Source organism: Lynx canadensis, chromosome B4 (assembly GCF_007474595.2).
Source record: "Lynx canadensis isolate LIC74 chromosome B4, mLynCan4.pri.v2, whole genome shotgun sequence".
NCBI classification, from domain to species: Eukaryota; Metazoa; Chordata; class Mammalia; order Carnivora; family Felidae; genus Lynx; species Lynx canadensis.
The window spans coordinates 11,861,894-11,888,521 of NC_044309.1; the positions used below are offsets into that span (position 1 = coordinate 11,861,894).

At 49.1% G+C, this 26,628-nt stretch overlaps 1 protein-coding gene across 3 annotated transcripts in view; it reads left to right on the forward strand.

Annotated features, from left to right (window-relative positions):
* CAMK1D (calcium/calmodulin dependent protein kinase ID) overlaps positions 1-23,410 on the forward strand; it is a 425,521-nt gene extending 402,111 nt beyond the window's left edge. For 2 of the 3 annotated variants that reach the window (XM_030323251.1, XM_030323250.1), the window contains 5 exons: positions 9,152-9,264; positions 10,547-10,625; positions 18,171-18,258; positions 19,409-19,526; positions 21,030-23,410. In XM_030323251.1, coding sequence (XP_030179111.1) covers positions 9,152-9,264; positions 10,547-10,625; positions 18,171-18,258; positions 19,409-19,526; positions 21,030-21,148 — 517 coding nt within the window. In that variant the 3' untranslated portion in view covers positions 21,149-23,410. Of the gene's footprint in view, positions 1-9,151; positions 9,265-10,546; positions 10,626-18,170; positions 18,259-19,408; positions 19,531-21,029 lie in introns of all 3 variants that reach the window. The other variant, XM_030323252.1, reaches the window with a different exon arrangement.
* Positions 23,411-26,628: the final 3,218 nt, after the last annotated feature.

The window sequence follows — 26,628 nt, forward strand, 5'->3', positions numbered from 1 at the left end:
CTCCATAAATCTCCGTAGAATTGGACTGAAGTTGCTTTTGTTTCTCTAAACAAGAGCCCTGGGCAGATAGATGCCCGGGCCTGCCACTTGCTGTGGTTGAGACCACCTCTCCCACTGGGGCCCACTTTCCCAGGCTCCTAACTGAGGCACTAGGCCAGGCGATGACTGCTGGACCCCAGAATAAAATTTGATTCTGTGCCAATCCCCCTACTATATAAAGTACTTCTCCAGGCATACATTTCAGCTTCTGGTTTGAGGATTCATACTGGGAATAAGCAGGGGGTATAGTCTACGGGTTATATCCTCTTATGGGCATTTGCTGGTTGGAGGGCAGACAGACCTGGGAGACATTACATGGAGGAAACCTTCAGGGCACAGGATAAATGTGAGCTAAATGGTTGTTGATGATTAGTTGTGCTTATTCCAGTCTGCTTTGAAGATGCTACTGGGCATTAGGAGGTTTCACTGCAAAAATGACTGAAAAATTGTAACACTTGAGAAAGTTTAGTTGAATTATTTTCTCCGGAAACTATTCATCCATTTCAGGATGATCAACACTACTTTGTAAGTCAACTGGAGTGTGTGCCACTGTGCACACAAACATGCACAAGCATTTTTCATGTAAATATTTCCCACTTATCAAAGAATAATCAGCCAACAAATAGGTACTGATTGTTACTGAATGCTAATGAAACATACAAAGGAAATACAATATATGACAAAGTCTTCTGTCCTCTAAGAACTCACAATCAAGGTGGTAAGACACATGCAATAGCCACGAAGAGATCCTTTCGAAATTCTTTGAGAGGACCCAAGAAAGAGACGGGATTGAAGTAGAGTAGGAAGAATGGCGAGTGTTCAGAGAGGGGTTGAGTGCATGGGGTGGTAGTCCCAGAAACATCGGGAGGTGTTTATGGGCTCATTCATCTGGCAGATTTTTGTGGAACACATACTGGGCTGGGTACTGGGATCACAAAAGTGAATGAGGCACTGTCACCTCCCTCGGGGAGCTCAGAGTCTAACGGAGGAGATGGTGGGACACAGATATCAACCCATATGTGCACCATGATGACTGTATCTTAGAGGCTGGGGAGCTCAGAGGAAGGGTTCTGCCTGGCCAGGGTGGGGGTCAGGAGAGAGATCACGGAATAAGGCCATACACACAAAGCTCTGGGAGAAAGGAGGAGCCACAACAGTGCACACAGGAAGAAGAGCATTCCTGGCACAGGGAACAGGGTATGAAAAGGAATGCTTGCAAACCTTCCCATTATCTTTCCTGTCTATTTTTATACATCCTGTTTCTTTTTAAAATTTCCTGTTTATTTGGAAGCTTAGTGTTGAGTGTCTCTTTCCCCCATCCTCCAAATAGAATGTAAACATCATGAGAGTAGGACTCACCGTCTCCTTGTACACTATATCCCCAGGCCTAGGACACGGCCGATGCCCAGTCAGTATTTGGGGACACTCACAGGAGGACCTGATGGGTGGTTTTTTATCCGCTGTCCTCAGTGAGGGATCCGAGGGGGGTACTCAGGGAAGGCAGCCCCGCCTCCTGGGCTGGTCCTTCCCTCCCAGCATCTCTGCTTCTCTCTCCACGTCCACACCGTCAGCCTCCCTCTTGCTAGCCTCTTCGTCTTCATCCCAAACGGAGGTGAGACCCGGGGTGCACTGGTGTCGGGCTGCCTCCCGGGCCTGCTCCCCTCCCTTGCACTCTTTGCCACCGTCACGGTCCACACAGCAGCTCCAGGCATCCTGTTGCAGGGCTGGGCATCATGCTGGCCTGCACGGGCCACAGTCCCAGACTCCAGACCCCCCAATCCTCTCTCTCAACTCCTTTTGGAATCTACCTGCCCCACTGATCGAACTCCACTGCCTGCGCCCTCCTGCTTTTCCTTTGCCTAAATACCAACTTGTCTTCCTGCCTCAAATCCACCCCACTCCAGCTGCAAAGCCACTTGCCCTTGTGGCTCCTGTGGCTGGGCCTTTTGGGGGGACTTCCCATAGCCTACCTGCCTTAGTGGGGGAGCCCAGCAGCATGGGGTCTGGCCACTGTGCATTCTGCCAGCTTCATCTCCCACTGCCCGTGGGCTTCCATTTCACACTGCAGCAGCAGCAAACTGCTCCGAGGCTTTGGAACGCACGATTCTTTTCTGTCCCCACGTCTTTATTCCCGGTTAGCCACCCCCACCAGTAGCCCCTGTGTCTCCTGTAAAACTCCTGCTCATCCTCTGAGATAAAGCGTAGACATCTGCTGCTTCTGCCTCCCCAGAAGAGTTTGGAGACGATGCCCGTGTTCTTATGTATCATCCTATCTCCAGTACCAAACCCAGGACCTGGTATGCAGTAGGTCCAAAATCAGTATTTGATGAATGCATGAGTGCTCGGTATACGTAAGACGCTAAGTGAGTATGTGTATGTTGGCTGATTAAAACTGACAGTGAATTACGATAACGTCCACATGGAAATACTTTGTGGAAGTCGCTGCCTGATGATAGCCACCCTGACAGGTGTGAGGTGATATCTCATTGTGGTTTTGATTTGCATTTCCCTGATGATTAGAAATGGTGAGTACCTGTCAGCCATGTGTGTCTCTTCTTTGGAGGAAAAAACAAAAGAAAAAAACAAGAGAAAGTGTTGGTGGGACTGTGGAGAAAAGGGAACCCTCATGTACTGTTGGTGGGAATGCAAAATGGCGCAGCCACCGTGGAAAACAGAATGGAGGTTCCTCAGAAAGTTAGCAATCCCACTTCTGGGTGTATATCCAAAAGAATTGAAATTAGGATCTCAAAGAGTTATTAGCTCTCTCATGTTCACTGCAGCATAATTCACAGGAGTGAAGACATGGCGACAGTGTCAATGTCCATCAATAGATGACTGGATAAAGAAAATGTAGGGGCGCCTGGGTGGCTCAGTTGGTGAAGCGTCTGACTTCGGCCCAGGTCATGATCTCACCGTTAATGAGTTCAAGCCCCGCATTGGGCTCTATGCTGACAGCTTGGAGCCTGGAGGCTGCTTCGGACTGTGGCTCCCTCGCTCTCTGCCCCTCCCCCACTTGCACTCTGTCTCTCTCTCTCTCAAAAATAAATAAACATTAAAAACATTTTTAAAGCAATGTAGAATATGTAGACATGGAATATTATTCAGCCTTTTGAAAGATGGAAATTCTGCAATATGCGACAACACAGATAAACCTTTAGGACATTACACGAAGTGAAATGAAGTCAGTCACAGCAAGAGAAATACTGCGTGATTCTACTCACATGAAGTGTCTGAAATAATCAAATTCATAGAATCAAAGAGTGGAATGGTGACTGACAGGGGCTGGAAGGAGGGAGAAATGGGGAAGCAATGGATGTAACGTTTCGGTTACATAAAATGAGTAAACTCGGGAGATCTGTGCGACATCGTGCCTGTAGTCAACAGTACTTGACTCTACACTTACAGCTTGTTAAAAGAGTAGATCTCATGTTAAGTTTTCTTTTAAGCTTCAAGAAGTGACCTTTTTCAAAGTCACTGCTTGGGGCGCCTGGGTGGCACAGTCGGTTAAGCGTCCGACTTCAGCCAGGTCACGATCTTGCGGTCCGTGAGTTCGAGCCCCGCGTCAGGCTCTGGGCTGATGGCTCAGAGCCTGGAGCCTGTTTCCGATTCTGTGTGTGTCTCTCTCTCTCTCTGCCCCTCCCCCGTTCATGCTCTGTCTCTGTCTGTCCCAAAAAATAAATAAACGTTGAAAAAAAAAATTTAAAAAAAAAAAGTCACTGCCTTATGTTAAACGTGGCTGATCCTTTCTCTTTTTTCAGTAGAAATTGTATATATTTAAGGTATGAAACACGATGATTTACTATACGTAGTGAAATGATTGCTAGTCAAGCTAGTTAACATATATTCTGACATGTTACCATGTTTTCTTGTGATGAGAGTACCTGAGATCTACTCTCTTAACCAATGTCCAGTATTCAGTGCTGTGTTAACTATTGCTTTCACACTGTACCTTAATCTCTAACTTACTTGCCCTACAGATCTGTGATTTTGACCTTTGACCACCATCTCCCCATTTCCCTCACCACTCCCCCCTGACCCCTGGCAGCCACCATTCTGTGCTTCTGCGTATTTGACTTTCTTAGATTCCCTGTATAGGTGTGGTCAGGCAGGTTTTTAAAATTTCTGTGCCTGGCTTATTTCACTTAGCATCATGTCCTCCAATTTCATTCATGTTGTTGCAAATGACAGGATCACCTTATTTTTTGGCTTGAAAATATATCATTTTATACATATGCCACAATGTCTTTATCCATTATCTGTCAGTGGGCACTGGGGTCATTTCCATGTCTTGACTCTTGTGAGTAACACTGCAGTGAACATGAGAACGTATATCACTCTTCAAGGTACTGACTTCATTTCCTTTGGGAATATATCCAGGAGACGTGTTGCTAGATAATATGGTTGTCCCATTTTTTAATTTTTTGAGGAACCTCCATACTGTTTCCCCCCAATATGTTGAGGTGAATTTTGGAAATAAAATTACACAAAAGGGTAAAGAGGTAGCAACTGATTATTGCATGGGAGTCCTTTTAAGCAAGCACCCATTTGCAGAGGGACACAGATACATGGCCAAGGGCAGACAATCAAGAGGACCATATATGTAACATGATTACCCCATTAAACCCACAGGGCCTCTCAGCAGGAGCTCTCAAGCTATTACAGGATTTCGGTTTCCAAGAAAAATTGTGCACTGCCGAATCAGCCATGGTTGGGCATCGCCGATTTTCACATTCGTTTATGCTAAAAGCCTTCTCCTTCATGGAAAATCTTCTCCCCGATGAGCTGTGTCCACGCCCAACAGGGGCATTTTAGGTCAACCAAACCACATTGCATTCTCTCTACAAAGACAGTCCAGGTTGCTCCCAACACCGGGCCTTGCACACTGAGTTCTTCTGGAATGTCTGTCAATGATGCAGAGCATACTGCCTCCCGCAGGGGAAGGTAAAGGAGACAGGAGTCAGGGTAGGTGGGATCTTCGAGGACTCTCTGGGCTGGGGGCGTGGGGGGCTGTCCTACATCTTAGATTCTTATCTCTGTTTCAAAGCCCAGCCAGGGGGCTCAACAGCCAACGGTGCAGCCTCTTCTTCCAGAGCACATTTGTTCATCCAAGCATTTACTCGGCATCTGCTATGAGTGGACCCGGGGCTGGCCACTGGGAATCCAAAGACAAGAGTGAGACTTAAGACATGGTCCCACCTTCAGGACAGGTCAGGGCAGTGTGCAGTGTAGGAAGTGTCACTGGGGGTGTTGCCCACTGTCACTGGGGCACAGAGCAGAGCACCTACCCCACCTGGCAGAAAGGGGCTAGGTCTTCCTAGTAATAGCTCCACTGGTCTTCAAGGGTGTACCAGAGGCAAGTGAAGGGGGAGGGTAGCCCAGGTAAAGTACATGCCTTTACCTTGGTCCAGAAATAAAAAGTGCCCAGTGGGGAACCAACTCTGAACACCTTAGCACACAAGACCCAGAGCATAGGAAAGGGGGGTGGAAAGGTAGGGTCAATCACTGGGTTCTACTTGCAGATGAAGAGGCAGGTGGGCAAACTAAATGACCTACAGAGAGGATTCAAAGTCAAGGCTGCAGCATAAGGTTCAATTCTCAGTTCTTTTCCCTTGAGTGAAAAAGCAAAATATTTAAGAACACAAAGCTGGAATCAGATGGATAGGCCTCAAGTCCTGACTTTGCTGCATATTAGCTTCTTTGCCTTTAAAATGACAATTGTGCAAGGGACTGTGACCCCAGGCTTCTTAGCGACTGAGACGTAAACACCCCTAGATCCAAGGTGGCGAAGGGAGATGGGGAACAGTTTCCAGAATCTGAGGCGGAGTGCCTGGTAGAGTCTGCTCCCTGAGAGGGAGCAGTGGCCCTCAGTCAGCAGGTGTAGCCAGCCTGAGTGTTGGATGAGAGCAGCCAGGCCAACACATATCCCATCCCTGACTCCCCCCTTCCTTCACCATCTCCCCTGGAGGCCCCATTGGCCACCTCCTATCGGATGTCAGAGTTCACCCCTCGTTCAAGTATCCATACAGGTCAGCCTCCCAGGGCACAAAGCAGAGTGGAAAGTGGCTCTAAAGGGTGAACAGAGGTGTTAGGGGCCCACACCTCCTGGGGGAGTTGAAGTTCGAATGAGATCATACAGCAAAGCTCTTAGAGGCATTTTTTACCTAAAACAAGTGCTCGGTCAAGACTAAAGTAGAATCTAGCAGTACATTTGCATGAATGTGCCACAGGTAGACAAGACGGCATAGTAAGAAAGACTGAAGACATTAAGGGTTCCCCTTGGATGACCGTCCTGAGGCTGGGATGGAGGAAATCGATGAGCCCCGGAAATGTGTGTTGCCTATAATTGGGCATGACCATCAATCGTTGGGTTGGTAAGTTTAGATGTCATTCCCATTTTTTTTCTTTTTTCAGTTTATTTATTTATTTATTTTTATTTTGAGAGAGAGAGAGGGAGAGAGAGAGGGCATGAGTGAGCAGGAAAGGGCCAGAAAGAGAGGGAGGGAGAGAGAAAATCCCAAGCAGTCTCTGTGCTGTCAGTGTAGAACCCAATGTGGGGCTCGATCCCAGGAGCCATGAGATCATGACCTGAGCTGAAACCAAGAGTTGGACTTTTTTTTTTTTTAATTTTTTTTTCAACGTTTATTTATTTTTGGGACAGAGAGAGACAGAGCATGAACGGGGGAGGGGCAGAGAGAGAGGGAGATACAGAATCGGAAACAGGCTCCAGGCTCCGAGCCATCAGCCCAGAGCCCGACGCGGGGCTCGAACTCACGGACCGCGAGATCGTGACCTGGCCGAAGTCGGACGCTTAACCGACTGCGCCACCCAGGCGCCCCCAAGAGTTGGACTCTTAATGGACTGAACCACGCAGGTGCCCCAGATGTTCATTCTGAACCACAGACTTTTAGGTCTAGAACATTGGGAATGGCTTTATCGTCTTTGACTATGCATGGTGAGATAACTTGTACATTATTTAAATGGTATGATATATAAAATAAGAACACAAAGATTCCACTTGCCAGTAGGTCTAGACTGCAGAAGTCAGTGTTCTTGTATATGGAGATAAACCACTCAGAGTTGTTTGTTCTCCTATTTGGACCCTCCACACAAACCTACTAATGAAATAGCCTGGCCCGGGAGCTCTGTGAAATTTCTAGATCTGAGGAAGATTCGACAACTTCTATTTGTCCTTCTCTTCCTTTACAATCCTTATTTTAAAATCCTCTTTCTTCATGTTAACTTCATCTCCAAGCTAGATCTGCGTCCTTTCCTTACATCCTCAGTATACCCACATAAGCGGTATTCTATCCCCCGTCCAAAAGAGCTTAAACACCAGAAGAAATACAAGAAATTGGGATATACATTAACAAAATTGGCATAAGAAGAATAAATCTTTCCTGGAATTTTCTTAAAGGTTTTTTTTTTTCCCCTTGGAAAGAAAGCCAAACTGTAAAGTAAAACACACTCAGCTGTTAATAAACAAAAACCTATCATATCTAAAATTCAGTTATTTTCCAAGACGAACTAACATTTTGCTCTGTTTTTCCTACTATGCACATTTCATTTAGCCCAAATCCTCATTATGGGAAACATTTACATATCCATCTCGCGGCTCCAGCATTTCCTGGGCAGTGAAATATGTGCTCCGTGGTTTCAGAACCCTGGTTCTTACTCATTTTGCCAAAAGCAGCAAATCTTTAAAAATGAAATTTTCCAGGCACTTAGCCCCTAAATCAACCTTGTGGGGATAGATGAGTTTGAAACTTATCGGCCCACAAAACGTCTCACAGCCTTTAAAAATGTCATCAGCCTTCCCCCTGGGTAGCGTGACCGGTGACACCCTGTGTCACAGCCCGAGCAGCTGAAAATGAATGTACCAACCCAGCGTTTTGAACCTTTATTAAGTTTCTTCTTTGCCGACAGCCTAATCCCTCACAGGCCTGTTGATTCCTGTTCATTTGTTCTCATTAAATGGATCTCTATGCTGGAGCCGTGTTTTGAACAAAGTTCAGCTATGTGGGGAGGTTCAGGGCTCGTCTGGGGGCAGAACTCCCACTGCAGCTGTCACCCGCCAGGCTGACGTGGGCCCAGAACCAGCCATGCGACTCTGTGTCCGGGACTTCTAGAATCCAGCCCTGCCTCCTGCTCTGCCCATCCCTTGCAGCTCCAGGCTCTATCTTACCCCTTCCTGGATGTCCAGTCCCGACCAGAGCCTGCCCCTGCCCCATGTGGGTCTCAAGCATGTACTGGATCCTTCCCTAGGTGTCCTAGCCATGCAAACAAGTTGAAACGGGGGGATCATAGAGCCACAGCATCTTAAAGCCAGGAAGAACATTAGGAATTTCTAGTCTGACCTCCTCATGTTCAAATGAGGAAATCTTGGTCCAGAAAATGCATCATGGCCTGGTAATGCACATCAGAGCAGAAAGCAGGACTGCCTGAGAACCCATGGTCTTATGGGATGAATGGTATTTGGAGCATCTAAGAAACATTTTCACTCCTGTTAGGTTGGTCAGCTGACTGTTGGTACCTCCAGAACTGTATGTGGCTTGCACCAACACCCTAATATAATCTTGTAAAGATCAATTTTGAAAGGGTTCGGAGGAAGAGGGGTGATAGCATTATGATTTGTGCCGACTTCTGCTTTTATATTTGTTGTATATTAATGGCCCAAACTGTGACCTTCCAAATACCCAGTTTGGGCATGGTAGGTTGGTAATGTGCATTTTAGGGGAACTTGTGGCAAATTGGTTACCAACCCATCATCTGCTGGGGATAGTATTACAGACGATAAGATGAGAAGCACTTGCACACAGAAGGTTTGGGGGTTGGTTTGGGAGTATACGGGGCTCTGGTTAATAACATGGAAAGGTGGACTTGCGTGCGTGTTTACTTTAGATCATCACCTCTTTGCCACGTATCAAATCAGTTTTAGCTCTGTGCCGCCTCTGCCCATAGAATGTGTGATTTCTTTGCTCACATGGTACTTGTAACATACACACAGCAGGTTTTCTCAGTTTGGGTGGAAATGGCTCTTCCTTCCGTGCAGAATGTCCGGCCGCCGCCGTGGATGTGCAGCCACTACAGATCCTTACACTGTCTTGTCTTCCAGGCTCTGCGGCTACCCTCCCTTTTACGATGAAAATGACTCCAAGCTCTTTGAGCAGATCCTCAAGGCGGAATATGAGTTTGACTCGCCCTATTGGGACGACATCTCTGACTCTGGTAGGTATCTCCGCTCCCCATGGGTGGCCCCTGGGACCCTACGTCCAGACCACCTGACTGTGACAGGCCTGGGGGGTTCGGAGCGGTCCTGAGGCTCCCAAGGACGTTTCCTTAGCTTCGTACTTGGACTTGACTTGCCACGTGGAAGATAGGCTGGGGACGTCTGACCCGAGCCAGATTGAGGGACGGGACTGACTCCTCCACCACTCTTAGCCGTGCCCTGATCTGGGCGCTCCAGGACTGAACCAGTGTCAGCTAACGTTTATTGAGTGCTTATTGTGCCCATGTGCTAGCTTACTTGGTCCTCAAGACAACCTATCCGATAGGTGTTACTATTATCCCCACGTGACAGGTGAATTAACTGAGGCCCCAGAAGGTGAAATGCCTTGACTGAAACCACACAGCTAGTAAGTGGCAGATCTGGGATTTGAACCCAAGCCCTCACGCCAGAGCCCACGTCTCAGCTCCTGTGCCACACTGAAACGTTCCCAGAGCCGTTCACCATTTCCTCCTCAGGGATAAAGACCAAAACCAAGGCTCACGTAAACTGACGAATCTCTCGAGCCTCAGTGTCTTCCTGAGGAGGTCAGGATGATAATAATACTCCTCCCTACCAAAGTGGGTGGTGCAAGGATTAAATGAAATAATAAATAGGGCAGAGCCCTGCACTTACCGGTGAGCTGTTCAGATACCGCGTTTTATTATTTGAGTTATTTCCTCCTAACTGGAAACACCTGCTTTATTCCTCAGCAAAATTGCATGTTCATCGTGATCGGCTAAGTGGGCCGCGAGGGGGCTCCTTGAGGGCTGTGGATCCGCAGGGCCTGCCCAGGACCTGGTGGCCTTGGTAGAGGCCTTGGGGATTTTGTTGAATCAGTGATGTCTGAAACACAGAGAGGACGTCAACAAAGCAGCTCTCTTGGCAGCAATGAGCTCAGGGAGAGGCATATGATAACAAAGACGTTTGATGTCTGAACCAAAGATGTCACCAGCTGCCAAAGAGAAGGGCTTTGACTTGGGAAGGCTGGGTCCGACGCCTGGCTTGGCTGCCTCCTCGTTCGCAGTGTCACCCTTTAAGAGTGCCAAGTCTTGGCTTCCCTTTCCCCCAAACACTGATTCCCGCCTGCCTCCCATGTCCAGGTACCCAAGAGGGTTGGGGGGCATGGGAGGGGCTGGTCTGTTTTTCATGTGCCACACAATGTTCCTGAAGGCCTGGTGGCATCAGATTGTCACATCACAAGCCACAGACTGATTCCACCCCTTGTGCTTTCTTTTTGAACAGCAAAAGATTTCATTCGGAATCTGATGGAGAAAGATCCAAATAAAAGATACACTTGTGAGCAAGCCGCTCGGCACCCATGGTAAGAAAAAGGACCCAGTAGAAGGACCTAATGCCATCTGATGCCTTCCCAGAGTAAAGTCCCTCTTAGCCGCTCTTAATTGTGGAATGATTTCATCTCCAACCAGTGGCTTTCACCCCGTCCCCCAGGCGACACTCAAGCTACTCTGTTCCCTCAGGCCACAGTCTTCTGAATGCATGGGGGACAAGCGAAGCGTACAAAAAGTAGCTGTAGGGTTTTCATTTTACTTCAAGTATTTTAGGATCATTTTTATTGAAGGTCATTCTTCAAGGAGTCATTCAGATTGGAGTTTGATTCCTTGAGCTTACCGTTCAATAGGGAAGTGAACTGATGTTATTCTTCTCCTCGTAAGATGCTTTTCATCTTCGTGTGCCTTCAACCCCAGAGGCATTTATCGCTAGTGCATGGTGTTGTGTATGACTACATTTCTCCGCAGTGCCCTTGAAGCCACTTACCAGGTTTGAACCCAGCTTCACGATCCCCTAGGTGTTACTCTGCATTTATACTTTACTTCTCTGAGCCTCCATTTTCTTTACCTTACAATGAGAACAGCGATACCCAGTTTACGGGGCTGATGTAAGAAATAATTGAGGTTGTGCCTGTGAAGGGTTTAACACAATGTCTGGCACATAGTAAATGTTTCATTAAGGTATTTTCATTAAACTGCCAGGAGCAGCCATCTGAAAACAAAGACCAGGAATGGCAGAATATATGGTCTGATGAAAACAAACAGACAGACTTCGACTTCAGGAGAAATTCCCCTAAAAAGCATTCAAGAAAACTGCCCCCTTGTCTATTCTACCCTGTAGCATTTCCTCCAGAGTCTCACACGCTGGTTAGTCTTCCAAAGGGGACCTGCTCAGGGGAGCTTCATGACCTGGTTTCACAGACGGTCCCCAGCCCGATGATTTTTTTGACTTTACGACGGTGTGAAAGAGATACACATTCAGTAGAAACTGTACTATAAGCTAAAGTGAGTGGTCTGAGTATGGTTAGGATAGGCTGGGCTGAGCTCTGATGTTTGGTAGGTGAGGTGTCTTAAAATGCACATTCAGTATATGGTATTTTCAACGTCTGATGGATTTATTGGGACTTGGCCCCACTGTAAGTCAAGGAAGATCTGTAACTTAATGTATAACAACAGTTGTCATTTATGGAGCATGAGTTCTGGTTCAGGTACTGTTCTCATTGCGTTAACATATCATCTCATGTTTTTCTTTGTAATGGCTCTGTAAGGTAGGTTTTATCTCCATTTCGGAGATAAGAGAATCAATTTAGAGAGACAAGGTAACTAACTTATCCTTAGCCAAGACTGCGCAAACACTACCTAGTGGTGAAGCCAGAATGGTTTCCAGCCAGAACGGACTTCAAAATAAGTGCTCTTCACCACCACCCTGTAAAGACCAGTAAAAGGAAGACAGGAAGGGCCACAGGGAAGGAGAAGATGTTTCTGAACAAGGAGGTAGATTTGATTGTACATATTTTATTCAGCTTATATAAATGATAGTTTTTAATAAGTTACATTGGACAGCAGGTTAAAGTATGAGGCAATAAAGTTAGTAAAGCTTCTTCTTACTTTATCAACAATTGGAGGAAATGCTTGGGATGAGAGTAGGGGGCAGGGCAGTTTTCTTGCGTGCTGTTAAGGGGAATTTCTCCTGAAGTCATACGGCCTTTAAAGCTGTATGAAACTCTGTTTTCTCCCAGTTTTGTTGAGATATAGTTGACGGACACTGTATAAGTTTAAGGAAGGTGTCTATCATATAGCGTAAGGATTTGGCATTTGTATGTATTGTCAAGTGATTATAATAAGTTTAATTAACATTCATCCGCTTACTTAGGTACCCCCCCCCCCCCCCCAGTTTCTTTTCCCTGTGATGAGACCTTTTAGGAGTTACTCTCTTAGAACCATAGCCATCGTGTTGTACATGACACCCCAGCGCGTGCTTATTTTGTACGTACAAGACGTTGGAGATGATCTGACAGAAGAGGAAAGAGAACCTCTAAAGAAGGGAAGCAATTTCCTTCCTAGGACTTGTCCACTAATCCGGCCTCGCTGTGTGGAAGACAGGAAGGATCCCCGCTGAGACCTGGTCTCTCCTTCACCAGGTGTTTTTGACGAACAACAGAAGGGAGAGGGCCTGGCAGAGGCCTTCCAGAGGGCCCAAGTCTCCCTGAGAGAAGGCCTTCCCAGACTGTCCAGGGAGGGGAGGTGTTCCAGGCAGGGCAAGCGGCCTGGGCCTCGCTCAGGAGCCTAAACCCACCTCTGTCCTGGAGCCACCACTCTCAGGTTCCTGGAGGGGGCGTGGGCACAGGAGCGAGGCGGGAGGGCACGAGAAGGAAGACATGGCCGGCAGAGTTCTCTGGGGTAGCCTGCTCGAGGGCAGGTCCCAGCTACCCCCCTCCCAAAGACCAGGAATGGTAGAATATGTGTTACTGCATCTGCGGGCTCCTGAGCTCTGTGGGCCCCTGTGTCGGACTGAAATCATAAATGACAGCAGTGTATATCCTGCAGGGCTTTTCAAGGGATTCGTGACATACAAATAATACAAATAAGAAGAGGACCTAGCACCTAACAGATCTCTGATCTATAGGAGTTGCCCTTAATTTATGACCGTAGGAAGTAATTTGTATTTTCCCTTTGGGCGGTGGGGGCCCCTGACAGGTTTTAAGCCAGGTGATGAGATTTGTGTCTCAGAAAGCTCAACCGGTTGCAGAAGAGAGGCCGAATTGCTGGCCACGGGGCAAGGGAGGCTGGCGGGGAGGTGCAGAGTGGAGGCGGAGTGGGGGATGGCCCAGAGAAGGGTGGAGGGGGCCTGTCCGGAGCCACAGGGAGGAAGCAGGATGGAGAACACACTGAGGGGTGGGGAGCCGCAGCTTGGGGCAGAGCGCTGCTGGGACAGAGGGGTCTGAAGTCCTTCCCGAGGTGCCAGGGGGAGGGCCTGGGCGGGTGAGATGCCTCCACTGTGAGGAGCAGGAGGGAGGGCCCAGGAGCCCTCTGTCCCGGTGCTGAAGGTGGGGGCCCTTTGCCAAGTGAGTCTGGAGCCCAGGAAGGGGGTCGGGCTAGAGACAGAGACTTCACAGTTGTCTGCCTGGGTCATGGTACGATGTATCCGCGTATCCACGTGTGAGCTGCACAAATTAATGCCTTTGTACTGTAGAGCTGGGTTTTTGCCAATGCTTTACAATTTTTTTTACGTGCATTTCAAAAATCCCAGGAAGTCAAACATTAGAAAACGGTACCAATGAATGCACTTGACTCAGACATCATTGAAATGCCCCACTGCCTGCATTTATGATATGCCTGTTTCTTTTATGTAAAATTGCTCGGGCTGAGAGCACCTGATTCAACAGAGAGCTGGCAGAAAGTGGGGTAATTATTCCAGGGAGCACAGCTTTATCAACGCTACCATTCTAGAAGCTGTGCTCTTGGCACATCGATTATATCCAGAGAACATGATCTCTTATTCTGCACTCACTCTTCCGGCTGAACCAAGGCTACCAAGAGCCAGGAGGGGCTCTGGAAGTCCCAGACCCCTTTCCTCAGACTCAAAACAGACCGTGCCAGACAGGACAGGGTTCCTTTCAGAGCTGTCTGTGGGTAGGGTGGTCGGCCCACCTTGCCAGGTCTTTCCTGTGCCCCCCTGATCTTTTAAAAATTTTAAATGTTTGTTCATTTTTTTTTAAATTTTTTTTTTCAACATTTATTTATTTTTGGGACAGAGAGAAAGACAGAGCATGAACGGGGGAGGGGCAGAGAGAGGGAGACACAGAATCGGAAACAGGCTCCAGGCTCCGAGCCATCAGCCCAGAGCCTGACGCGGGGCTCGAACTCACGGACCGCGAGATCGTGACCTGGCTGAAGTCGGATGCTTAACCGACTGCGCCACCCAGGCGCCCCAAATGTTTGTTCATTTTTGAGAGAGGGAGACATCTGCTTTTGTGAGTGGGGGAGGGGCAGAGAGAGAGAGGGAGACACAGAATCCGAAGCAGACTCCAGGCTCTGAGCTGTCAGCATAGAGCCTGACATGTGGCTGGAACTCACGAGCCAGGAGATTATGACCTGAGCTGAAATTGGACGCTTAACCGACTGAGCCACCCAGGTGCCCCTCCCAAGCCCCTGCCATGAGAGGCTACGGCTTTCTCGTGGCGGCACATGGTGAGGAACCAGCAGCCTGCAGCTGCTGGCCGAAGATAGGAACTGGCAAGTGGCAGGATGGGAGCCGTTCCTTCTTACAGGGAAGCATCTTGATGGGGTTTGTTCATCTGGTTCGGAGAGTTCTGAACCTCTGTCTCTAGTTGCGTTGACAAGGAAACCAAAGTGGTGACTCTTGGGCATCCATGCCCCAGGCAACACTTGGCAATGTGTCCACCTGGGAGGGGACATCGTGTGTTGGCCAGGCCAGGGTGGCATCTGCAGCCCTCTCCTCGGTGTTCCTGTGTCCCCCTCCCCTCTTCTGGGCTCCAGCCAGCTGAGCTCTGGTTGACTGTAGGAATTGGGAAGCAGCCCAGGAGTCTGGGAAACTGGTCTCTGGGGGTACACAGCAGCATCACCAAGCCTGTCCTGAGAAAGTGGCTAGAAAAATGCAAAATCAGACCTATGGAGGTACAGCAGACCACGTACAGAACACAAAAACACTAGAAGGCAAGGAGAGAGGAGTTTGATGATTTGGGTGTGGAAAAAGAGAGCAAGAGAGACCTCACAAAGTCTGATTTATACAAATGCCATCTGCATTGTTAGCATGAGGTTAAAACTGGAAAGCAAAGTGGGGCGCCTGGCCGGCTCAGTCGGTAGAGCACGCAACTCTCGATCTTGGGTGTGTGAGTTCAAGCCCCACGCTGTGTGAAGAGATTACTTAAAGATCAAATATTTAAAAAAGTAGAAACAAGGGAGATAGGAATGGAATGTGGGCACCATAGCTTTGTGTGTGTGTGTGTGTGTGTGTGTGTGTGTGTGTGTGCGCACAGATTTATAAGGAGATTCCTCTGTGTCGGAGGCATCATTCAATTCCTAGGACCATCAAGGTACTAGAGTCCCTTCCAATTCTAAATTCTAGGATTCTGTGCCTCTGGTGTTGCTGATGAATCATGCTAAAGCCAGGAGCACCAAGCATTGTGAGTGTCATATGTTGTCATTGTAATGTCGCTGGCTTGTGAGCAGCAGTAACCATTTCCATGACGGTGCCCATTTGAGGAAGATCGTGTGCGGTCATGGGCCAAGGTGGCCTCGCTTCCCCAAGGAGAGTGCCCCAACGGGGGCCTCTGGGCCACGTCTGCCCTGCCTGGTCTTACTCAGCTACAGCACACCCCAGGACTGTGGGAAGCGAGCATGGAACATTCCTAAAATAATTGGAAGTTTGCATTTTCCTTACATCTCAGCCCATGCTAGCCCACAGAGAAGGGAGTTTCTCTGACCCCCTCGCGGGTCTGTTTGGTTTGGAGCGTCGCTCTGCCCTGCGGTGGTGCTCAGCCCAAGGAACCCCGTATTCCTACCACTTCTGCCTGCTCGTTTCCAAGAAAGCACTGGCCACCAATGAGTTGGAATTGGCCTTCTTTTCTGAGGATGTAGCATTTAAAAACGGTGCAGGAGGAAACACTCACATGAATTGTCTAGCAGGAAGAGCTTAATAAAGATGTCTGCAGTCCGCTAACCTTGTTCCTTGGATTTGCCCGCTAGTCTGTTTCTGTGTCATTGATGTGTGTCTGGGGACAGGGGGCGACTGGCAGTCGTTGGAATTGGAAACCTGGTTCTCTTGAGTCAGTTTCTGAGTGTCCCCTTGACTAAGGATTTGCAGCCCCGCTGGGAAAAAGACAGAGTCTATGGTTGGAGGAGCGGGAATATCAGACCGCATTCCAAAGTTGGGCCCTGCCTGGCACAGACTAAACATCACATCCATCAACCATGTTTTCGATTTTAAAGTGAAAGGCTGGGTGGGTGGGGACAGATTTTTCCTCGGGGGTAATCTGTCTGAAGAAGTCCTAAGCTTATTCTTTTCATGTCCCCAAAACAGTTGGACATAATACTGTGGCATCTAGGCTGTTTGGGGTTCAGGGCCATCTGGGTCTGGGAGATGACAGGTTTCCTCACTTCCTCACTAACCAGTCACCTTCCAGCCAGAAAGGATGGTCAGTGTTCCTGGCATCTCTCTCTCTGCCCCTTAACTTTTCAGATGCAAAAAATGATTTCATAGGTAACAGATACCAGCCTAGAATTTAACAGTTTGGTGTTAAATGAAAGGGAAGATGGGGCGCCTGGGTGGCTCAGTGGGTTAAGCGTCCGACTTCGGCTCAGGTCATGATCTCACACTTCGTGAGTTCATGCCTTGCGTCGGGCTCTGTACTGACAGCTCAGAGCCTGGAGCCTATTTTGGATTCTGTGTCTCCCTCTCTCTTTCTTCCCCTTCCCCACTCATGCTCTGTCTCTCTCTCCTCCAAAAATAAACATTAAAAACTTTTTAAAAAATGAAAGGGAAGATACGGAAGGTTCTAAGTGCAAAAAAGAATGAGAGCAAAACACAGCTTCCTCTGAAACTAGGGGAGAAGGCCAGGTGACTAAATGTAGAGCAGGGGTGGTGTCGAGGTTGAGGGGAGTGTGTGGGAGAAGAATGAGCTGCAGGTGACCTCCAGGTGACCAAATGAGCCTGGAGATTGTAAGCCGAGAGAGAGAGGAGGGAGGAGGAAGGGAGGGAAGGAGAGGTGGTAAAGCAGGAGGAGGAAGTCACAGGACAGGAGGGTAGTTCCTAGGTAGTTTCTAAGGACAGAGGTGAAGAGCAGACCCACCCTCTTCCCTGCCGGTGGAAGGCTATGGAACAAGCAAGAACTAATGCCCAGTAACATCAGGGACCCAGCTGAATGCAGAGTGGATCCAGTCCCAGCAGTTCAGAGAATTCTTATGGGAAATGCAAGGGAAGATTTGGCAAGCAGGGCTGAGCTGAGGCTGGGCACCCTCTCCCTGAGCATGGAGGAAGTATAGGCGAGAACATGGCAGACCTTAACTGCTGGAAAGGACCAGAAGGATGCTCTGGGCCCGGGATGTGAGCAGGTCCGTGATGCAGAGGGCCTGGAAAGGGCAGAAGGAAGGGGCCTCTAGCAGGAGAAAGCTGGGAAGACGGCCCTGGGCAGGGATCTGGTGGTCAGACCAGGCAGGAAACACATGTGGGACCTCAGAACTGCAGGTGGAGAGCTGGTGGAGACGGAGACGGAGGGAAAGGAGGGAAAACTGGATTCAAGTTGCCTTGTGACTTCTGATGTCGCAGGAATTGGGGCCGAAAGGGAAGAAGTGGGAACCAGGCAGAGAGGTCAACGAATCTCTGGGAGGGTGCTGAGTATAGAAGGGGGGCAGGACTTGGCGGTGGTGGCAGATGGTGTGCATGTAAGACAAGAGCCACACAGCCTGGAAGGGCAGCGGGAAGCCACCCTCTCAGTGAACCTCAGGACAGGGACGGGGTTGGGGCTTCCCTGGGAAAGCAGCGTGCGACCTGGTGTCAGAGCACCCCGCCCCCCTCAAGAAACCCTTTTGAAGAAGCATCTTTGCCTCTGTTTCAGGATCGCTGGTGACACAGCCCTCAACAAAAACATCCACGAGTCTGTCAGTGCCCAGATCCGGAAGAACTTCGCAAAAAGCAAGTGGAGAGTAAGTCTTGGGCTCATTACATTTACAATGAAGGGCACCTGGGTGGCTCAGTCAGTTAAGCGTCCAACTCTTGAGTTCAGCTTAGGTCATGATCCCAAGGTCATAGGATCGAACCCTGCGTCGGGCTCTGAGCTGACAGCCCTGGAGACTGCTTAGGATTCTCTCTCTCTCGCTCTCTCACTCTGTGTGTGTCTCTCTCTCTTCCCCCTCTGCCCTTCCCCCACCTCAAAAAAATTTTTTTTGCGATGAATTGAACCACCCCCATGAAACTTGCCCTACAGTTGGAGCATTTATTATTTCTCAAGGTTACTATCACCCGAGTTTGATGAAAGTCCCCAGAGCCTCACCCAAATAATCTTGCTAATTTTAACTGATAACCATTAAGACTCAAAGGGGATGTCATGGTGTGGGAGGGATGAAGTATGGCTTTAATATTTCCCCTCTGTGATTCAAAAATAGCAATAGTGTCAGCCCTTACTCATTTGCTGTTTCTTAAGAACATAATTCCTGTTGTCTTCCTTTCTGCTGCTGGAACTTTGACTAGCTGACTTTTATGAAAGTGATAGGAAAGGGGGGTGGGGGAAGACAGGGAATCTGAGTTGAACTCATCAATATTTTCAGCTAAAAATGTGATGGAGTTATACCACTGAGCTTTCCTGGTCATCAACTGGTTACCTAAACCCTATGTTCTAATCAGTGCGGGGAAACAAAATTAATTCCACTGACCTGCTTTATTCGGAGGAAATGCTATTAGTTAGGACACAAGCACTCATAATAGGAAAATTAAAACTACCTTAAAGCGTCACCTTTTAAGAGACCGTCTTACTAGAATACACGTTTTATTCTAAAAGTCACTTCCCTTAGATGACGGAGAGTATTGGTTTACATTTATCCTCTACGTTTACTATGTCTAAAGAGGAGTATTTGTTTAAATCTCCAAAAAACATTTCGGTGGGGGCGAGGGGTGCGAAACATTAGCATCGTTTTGGAAGAAGGGGCAAGACAAGCTTCCTTTCTAAAGTATCATGAGAACGTTTTAAGAAGCTGGAAATGGTTGGGGTAAGTAAGAAGAAACAACCAGACACAGTCTGAGTCTTTTCTAATTAGCTGGACTATTGTGTCTGCCTTTTTCCCCTTTCTTAAATTTCAGCAAGCATTTAATGCCACGGCCGTTGTGAGACACATGAGGAAACTCCATCTCGGCAGCAGCCTGGACAGTTCAAATGCAAGCGTTTCAAGCAGCCTCAGTTTGGCCAGCCAAAAAGATTGTGCGTATGTAGCAAAGACAGAACTTTCCAACTGGCGTGTAAGACAGATCTGGGGTGGGGAGGCGAGCACGGTCCTTTGCGAGCTCCTGCTGTCAGGCACTTCTGATTTAATTCCTCTCGTTGCATGTCCCCCAGCAACCCTGGGACGTTATTTAATTTTAAAGAATGTTTTCGAAACGTTTAATTATTCGATACACACACAACCGTAGGTATGATGAGCTCCATTTTTAGATGGGAAATCTGTGGCTCACGCGCTGCACAGCCATACCTGTCTGGACAAGAGCCCAGACACTTTCGGGTCCGTCTCCTTCCCCCGAGGCTCGCTTGTCGCTGCGCGTCATTCTCAGGGGTTGAGGAAAGGGCGGCACAGACGCGTGACAGCCTGATCTCATTGGCTTTTAATACCTACTTTTTGATGAGGAGGAGGATGCTTGGAGCTGAATTATATGATGTGCACTGGCTTTGCAGTCAGAGTAATAGTAAGAATATTTCACTTTCATCTTTGTGTTAGGCTGTTACATCATTGAGGGCATGTGACATACTCTATTTCTCTCCCCTACTCCCCACTGCTCCCTGGTCTATTTATCTTAATCCCATAGTAGGCCATCTCAGGGGCTTCTGTCCCCCTCAGGCCAGTTGCCTTGATGGTCCCTGTTGGCCCTCATCTCCCTGATCACCGAAACCCTTCAGCTTGGTCCCCCTCTGGGCATCACATTCCATCCCATGACCCTCAGAAAATGGTTCCCTCCCTCTCTAAATAGTCATCCCATCTCATTTGGGAATGTGAGCCCGTCCGTTTTGCCTGGAAATCTCCATGCGCGTCCCCTGACCCAACCGCACGCTGTGGTAGACCCATATTTAATGGATCTCCCCGCGTCGGAGCCTGTAAAGGTCACCGGGAACTATGCTACCGGAGCTGAGCTCCAGGACACTCGTCCCACATCAGGGTTTTCTGATGCCACCGTATACTCTCAGGGAGCATAGTAGGGCGGTGTGTGAGCAATATTTCTAGGCCGGGGCTGCTGGAATTGGAGGAAGAGGCAAACGGCCCCATTTCGATGTGCTCTGTGTCACAGCTGGTCCTTAGCCAGGAGTACAGACCACACACGAAATGGGTTGGCAGGGGGATCACATTCTGTCTTCACTCCTCAAACCTCTACTTATGGGGCCTGTTATAAACAACAGCATGTAGTCAACACCTAGCCTGCAGCCTAGTACATAGTGAGTGCTCGGTGAGTGGTACCTACCCTGTTAGGGATGCCAAACCATGTCACGTTCAAATACAAAGCAGTCAGCAGCGTCAGAGCTAGAACAGGAGGGAAGAGTTGTGTCTAGGAAGAAAGCATTTCAAGGACACATTGCAAAGGTTTTCCTACAGGTAGGTGAACATTTCGAGACAGGAGTGTAAGAGTTCGCCGTCCCCCCAAACCCTGGAGTGGGAAAGGGGAGCGAATACTTTCTTCTGAAGCTTCGACCCCCTTGTGTCCACTGTCCCCCTTGCAGGTCTGGCACCCTCCACGCTCTGTAGTTTCATTTCTTCTTCATCCGGGGTCTCAGGAGTGGGGGCGGAGCGGAGACCGAGGCCCGCCACTGTGACCACAGTGCACTCCGGGAGCAAGTGACTGGCTCTGGAGGTGGGGCCCAAGGGCGGGGCCGGGGAAGGGGGCCCCCACCGCCCCCGCGGGGCCGCCAGCACCACCAGCCGCTCCAGAGTGATCCCACCTTGCATGGTGCGCCTTCCTGCACAGGACTGGAAGACAGAAGTTTTTTATGGCCATATTTTATACTGCAATTCTGAAGTGTTCGTTTCTCACAAACTGTACTGACTCAAGGGAGCTGACGTGATAGGATCTGGTGCTGTACATATGAATCTTGCAAAGCTCTGATAGAACGGACCTCCCTCGTCCTCTTTCCCAACCGTCGTCACTTCTGCTCTTCTAGGTGTGGGGAACCGTCTATGTTGTATTTTTTCATTAATGACAAAAAAGGTTTCAACTGGATTATTTAAGTCTTGGTAAATATTGCGCATTAGGGTTTTATTTTTTACCCTTTAAGAAATATGCCCTTCTGATCTTTACTTCTTAGTCACGTGACCTGTATCTTTTGCTTATCAGTAGTTGAGTTTTATGTTAACCTTTAAGAGAGGTGTTTTGTTTTGTTTTTTTTCCCTCCAAGGGGAATGTAAAGGTATTTTTAAAAATTCTAATAAGAGGATCGAGAATCTGTCTCCAAGGCGAAGAGTGCACTTTACTTCTATTTTTTCCTCCTTCTCTCCCCTTCCCTGGAGAGGCAGCTCTTTAAGAAAACAACTCAGCAGTCCAGTGAGGCTGTCTTGTCTCCAGGGCCACCTGGGGAGGGAACCTGCAGAAGACCTTTTCCGACACCCCCTCCAGCATGCCCCTGGCCAACCAGAGACCCTAGGGGCCTTCACCATCAGTGGTCAGAAATAAAGAAGCCTGCTCCCCCAAGACTAAGGCTAAACTTCAGAGGCTTCACTTGCTGTGAAGGAGATGCCCACCCAGCAAAGATATAAGAGCCTCCCTTCCAGAAGGAACCAGACGCCATTTTGGTTAAAGGGAATTCTCACACAGCTTATATTTCTCACGAGGGTAACACAGAAAAGTCTGCTCTCAGCTATGCAGTTTTAAAGTTAATCTCTCTCGCGCTGTCTCTCTCTCTGTTTTTTAAAAATGCATTTCTAATCTTACGCTTAAAATGGCCTCCAACTCACACAAGTTGTTTCTGCAGATTTTTACCCTGTTCTTCTATGAATGTTACCCAGGCGAGGAGAGGGAAGTGGCCTTGGAAAAGAGTCCATTTATCTGGGGTGGTAAGGAGAGGTGACCTGCCAGGCGAGCAGGACACTGGCCAGCGCGGTGATGGCCAGCCAGCACTCGCAGCCCTCCCTCTGACCGGGGCAGTCTGAAAACCAAAGACCCGTAGTGGTGGTGTCACCAAAGGTGCCAGTTGCCTGGGATTTAAGAATTTCTTGGGAAGTAGAACTTTCATTGCTAAAACTGGCAATGTCCCAGGCAAAGCGGGCAGCGTTGTTTACCCATGTGATGCATAGGTGTGCAGGGTAGAGCACGGCGTGAAACCCAGGGCAAACCACTTCCCAAGGGGGCTTTGAGGAGGCTCTCTTGCAGAGGCTTGCAGGTGGCTCTAAATGCTAGGTCTACAAAAGCCCTCCCTTGACCCCCTGCCCACCATAATACCATGAGTCTGCATTTTACACCGTCAGCCTCAAGCCTGCCATGAGTCCCTGTAGGTCTGCCTGATGGCCCAACAACTCTACTGGTTGTGGTCCTCCTGCCCTTCTCCTATAGCTAGCCACATTCAGCAGGTCCTGTTGGTCAAGCCGTCTTGTGGTCAAGCCACACCTATGCCTGTGTCCAGGCCAAATGTTTAGTGATAGCCACCCCCCCCACACACACACACACACATACACACCATGTTTCTAGGCTCAGCAGCTCCATTCTGCCTCCATTAGTATGGCAGTGCAGGTACGTATAAGAGCAGACAGGAAGACAGACAGCTGGTCTACCCTGTTCCCAACATGCATCATATGCACCCAGCCCCTTGGCGGGAATCCCACTTGGCATCTGCCACACATGCATCCAGAGCGAAAATCAGGCGGTCGCTCTTCACGATTAATAAAAAAAAAACTAAAAAAGTCTATAAAATGACCACAGACCGAGTTGAGAAGCAGGTATTGTGTGAGTTGGATAAGTGTCAATGCCATGCCCGCAGAAGGAAAATGGCATGAATATTACAGAGTATCAGAAAACTGCGGTCTCTCTCCAGGGGCTTTATTAGGGTGTTGCTTACGAACAAGTATAATGGAACATTCTTGTTTCTACAGTACAAGAAAACAAGGAATTAGATGTAACGGGGTGATAATGTGCCCAAATCTGGTACCTGTGATGTGTGCCTGACTGGCTATCAGTTCTTTGCACCTTGTACTAGGTGCAGTCAGTTGCATTTGGAGGGCAACTTCTGAAGCCAAATTCTCTCATGGGTGATTAGATTATTTCCTAGAGCTGATATTTGGGGTGTACCTTCTATTCAGTTAGTTTGAAGGTATGTCTCACCAAGAAGTGCAGAACAGGCAGGAGATGAGGCCCTGTGGCCAGCGTCCTCTTTGTGGTTCAGATGAGCCTGTGGCTGCACTTGGCCTGGAATGCGTCAGCAACGCAGTGTGATGTGTAGGGACTGGTTTCAGCTCAAAAGCCAACTCTGTTGAACTTGACATCAGGCAAATCCATTCTGTCTCAGTGCCACTGGACTTAGGTTATTTCCTATCGTTTGAGGAAGAGAGGAAAATAAACCCAGAACGTGCCTTTTGTTAAGACCTGCCGAGCGGGGTGGCTAAATCCCGGGACCCTCGCTGATGTCAGATCCCACCAGTCGTAGCTGAGCCTTTCATACGTGCCCACGGCTTCCACTCGCTGTGGAAGCCAGCATGTGGCCGAGGCTAACAGATGGCCACCAGCTCCATCACAGGCTTCCTTTCAACCCCAGCCCCTCCCCCAACCATTGGTCTCCTCAGCTTCTCAGAGCTAGTGGATTATTTTTTTTCATTTGAATATGACGTTTTGAACTATCCTTGAGTGGTCTTTCAGCTGCCCTGTCTGTCCCTCCTCCTCTTCCCCACTTTTCATCTCATCAGTGAGGCAATAGGCAAAGCCATCACTGGTCTGAAATGAGCAGTGAGTGCTCGCCCACACAGAGCCCCCACATGACCAGCTGCTTTCTGCTCCTAAGCAGGGTACCCTGGGGTGTGGACTGCACACTGCGGCCTGGGGTATTGGGTTGGGATGGGGTAAAGGCAGCTGGATCTGAGAGGGCAGGGAATGCCTACGGGGAGCACACAGGGCCACGGAAAGCCCTTGGGAAAAGAAGAAGGTGCCCAGATAGATCGACAACTGGTCCAGGACAGCGCATGGCCATCGTGGCAGCAGGGCTTACCGTCTCCTACTGCCTCTGACCCCATAAGAGAACAGCAGGATAATGTTCCCCTTCACGTCTCCTTTTTAAAGAGAAGAGCCATGTAGAAAGCGTACCAAAAGACGAATGAACAAACAAACAAAAAACCAAAAAGCATGTGTGGCTTAGTGTTGTCGACTATGGCAATGATTCTGGTCACTTCTAAAGTCCCACCTCACAGGCAGGGAGCAGTTTCATATCCCCACACAAGAGCTTATCTCCTTCGAGAGGGTCCCACTCTCCAACTAGCTGTCAGCACAATGTCCAAGGAACTCAGCAGTCCACCGTGGGGCAAAGCAAGATGGCTTTGGCTCAATGGGCAAGACTCTGGCACTTAGGAAGCATTGGCCGTCTGATGGCAGGGACTTGGCATATGACCCTCAGACTCATTTACCTGCCCGGCACTGACCTCATCCTGCTCATTTACCTACCTTGGTGTCCAGCCTATCCTGGATGGGTTGTGGGTGGGAGAGGGGAACTCCCCTTTAGAACAAAGGTCAAGAACACCAGGGACAAAGGGGAGGGAGCCCAACTGACCCCTCCTGAAAGGGGGTTGACCCTCTCTCTCTCTCGAGGAGTGACAGCTTCATCTGATTTACCCATTGGGATTTGACATTCTATGAGTAATTTTCAACAGAAAGAAAAGGCCATATCCAGTGGAGATGACTCAGCATGTTAAGGCTCTGGCCACCAGGGCTCTGCGGCCCACCCAGAGCTTTAGGTACGGTTGCTTCCTTGCACCGGAGAAGCCGGGCAGGAACCATGGCCCCAGGGCTGGAGACAGGAGAGCTAGGGTGACTGCCTCTGTGTTACAGCCAGCAACGCCCCCTCCTCTGTGTGACTCCCAGGGTTTCCTTTGGCTGTGCAAAAGGAAAGCAAGGGCCAGCAAAGGGCAGGTCCTCCCATTTCATAAGCAGAACTAAGATGTACTCTTTCCCAGGGTCACACGCTCACTTCTGGCAAATGAAACGAAGGCCCTCTGATTCAACCGATGCACGAAACCTTTGCATGTTCTTCTGAACCAGTACTATTCCGCGTTCTGTCCCCCCTCCCTCGGCAGAGTTTGCCTTTTCCTTAAACACATTCCAGACCGAACACTGTTCAGTTTGTTTCAAAAAGAAAAAGAAAAAGTGTATACCTGTATGGAACCCACCATTTTTTGTGGGGGGGGGGGGCACCCGGCTGCAAACGTACCTGACGTTTGCACACAAGGGTTCCAACCCTTTGGTTTTCAGAGTTGAAAATGTTGAGATAGCAGAGGTGAATTGGACAAAGTCCGAAAAGGGGGAGGGGGCTTATTTCCTGAAGACCCCAAGAAAGGCAGCCTGCAGATGAGCTAGCCTGAAGAGCTCTCCTGTGGACGGCGGGCAGGGAGGAGAAGGAGGAAGACAGAAGCCCAGGCCCCCTTCCGCCCCTACCGTCCTTGTGGCCCCAAGTGCATCACGGTCCGCAGCCTGGGCCAGGGCGCAAGAGCCCGGCCCCACTGTGAAGTCGGCCCCGCATGCCGGCCAAGGCCCGGCCCGCCGCCTGCTCCGTGCTGACCCCGACCCGAAGGAGCAGCAGCCCCCCCAGGCCGGCCTTCCCCACCACCTGCGGCTGCGGCTGCAGCGGCCCGGCTTTTGGCTCCGGGGTGGGGGGGTGGGGGGCTCCGCTTCTGCAAACCCAAAGGCTGTGCGTTCGGCAGCCAAGCCCGCTGCATGTGGCTGCCAGGTCTGGTTTCGTGGACAAAGTGTGGAATGGCTTCTCGGTGTCTGTATCTTTCTACACCAAAGGGACAAACTGTTCCGTTCACCCTTTGTACTAATGCTGCTTCTGCATTTGCCAGATCTACTTTTAACCTTTTGGTCCCCAGGGAACTTCTCATACGGTGATTATGTCTTCTGATTATTTACTGAATTATTTTACTTAGAGGTGATTTTATTTTCTTATGGACAGGAAAAAAAAAAAAAAGAGGAGTGTGTGAGGCTTCGGTCATAGAGGTGAGTCACCACCAGGGACCCCAAAGCCCCAAACACTAAGTAAATTACTCCTCAAAGGGAAACCTTCATCTGGACAGACTGAGATTGTCAGGCCGTCCTGCCAGCCTTGCACTTGACAGGCAGGGGACGGGGCAGGG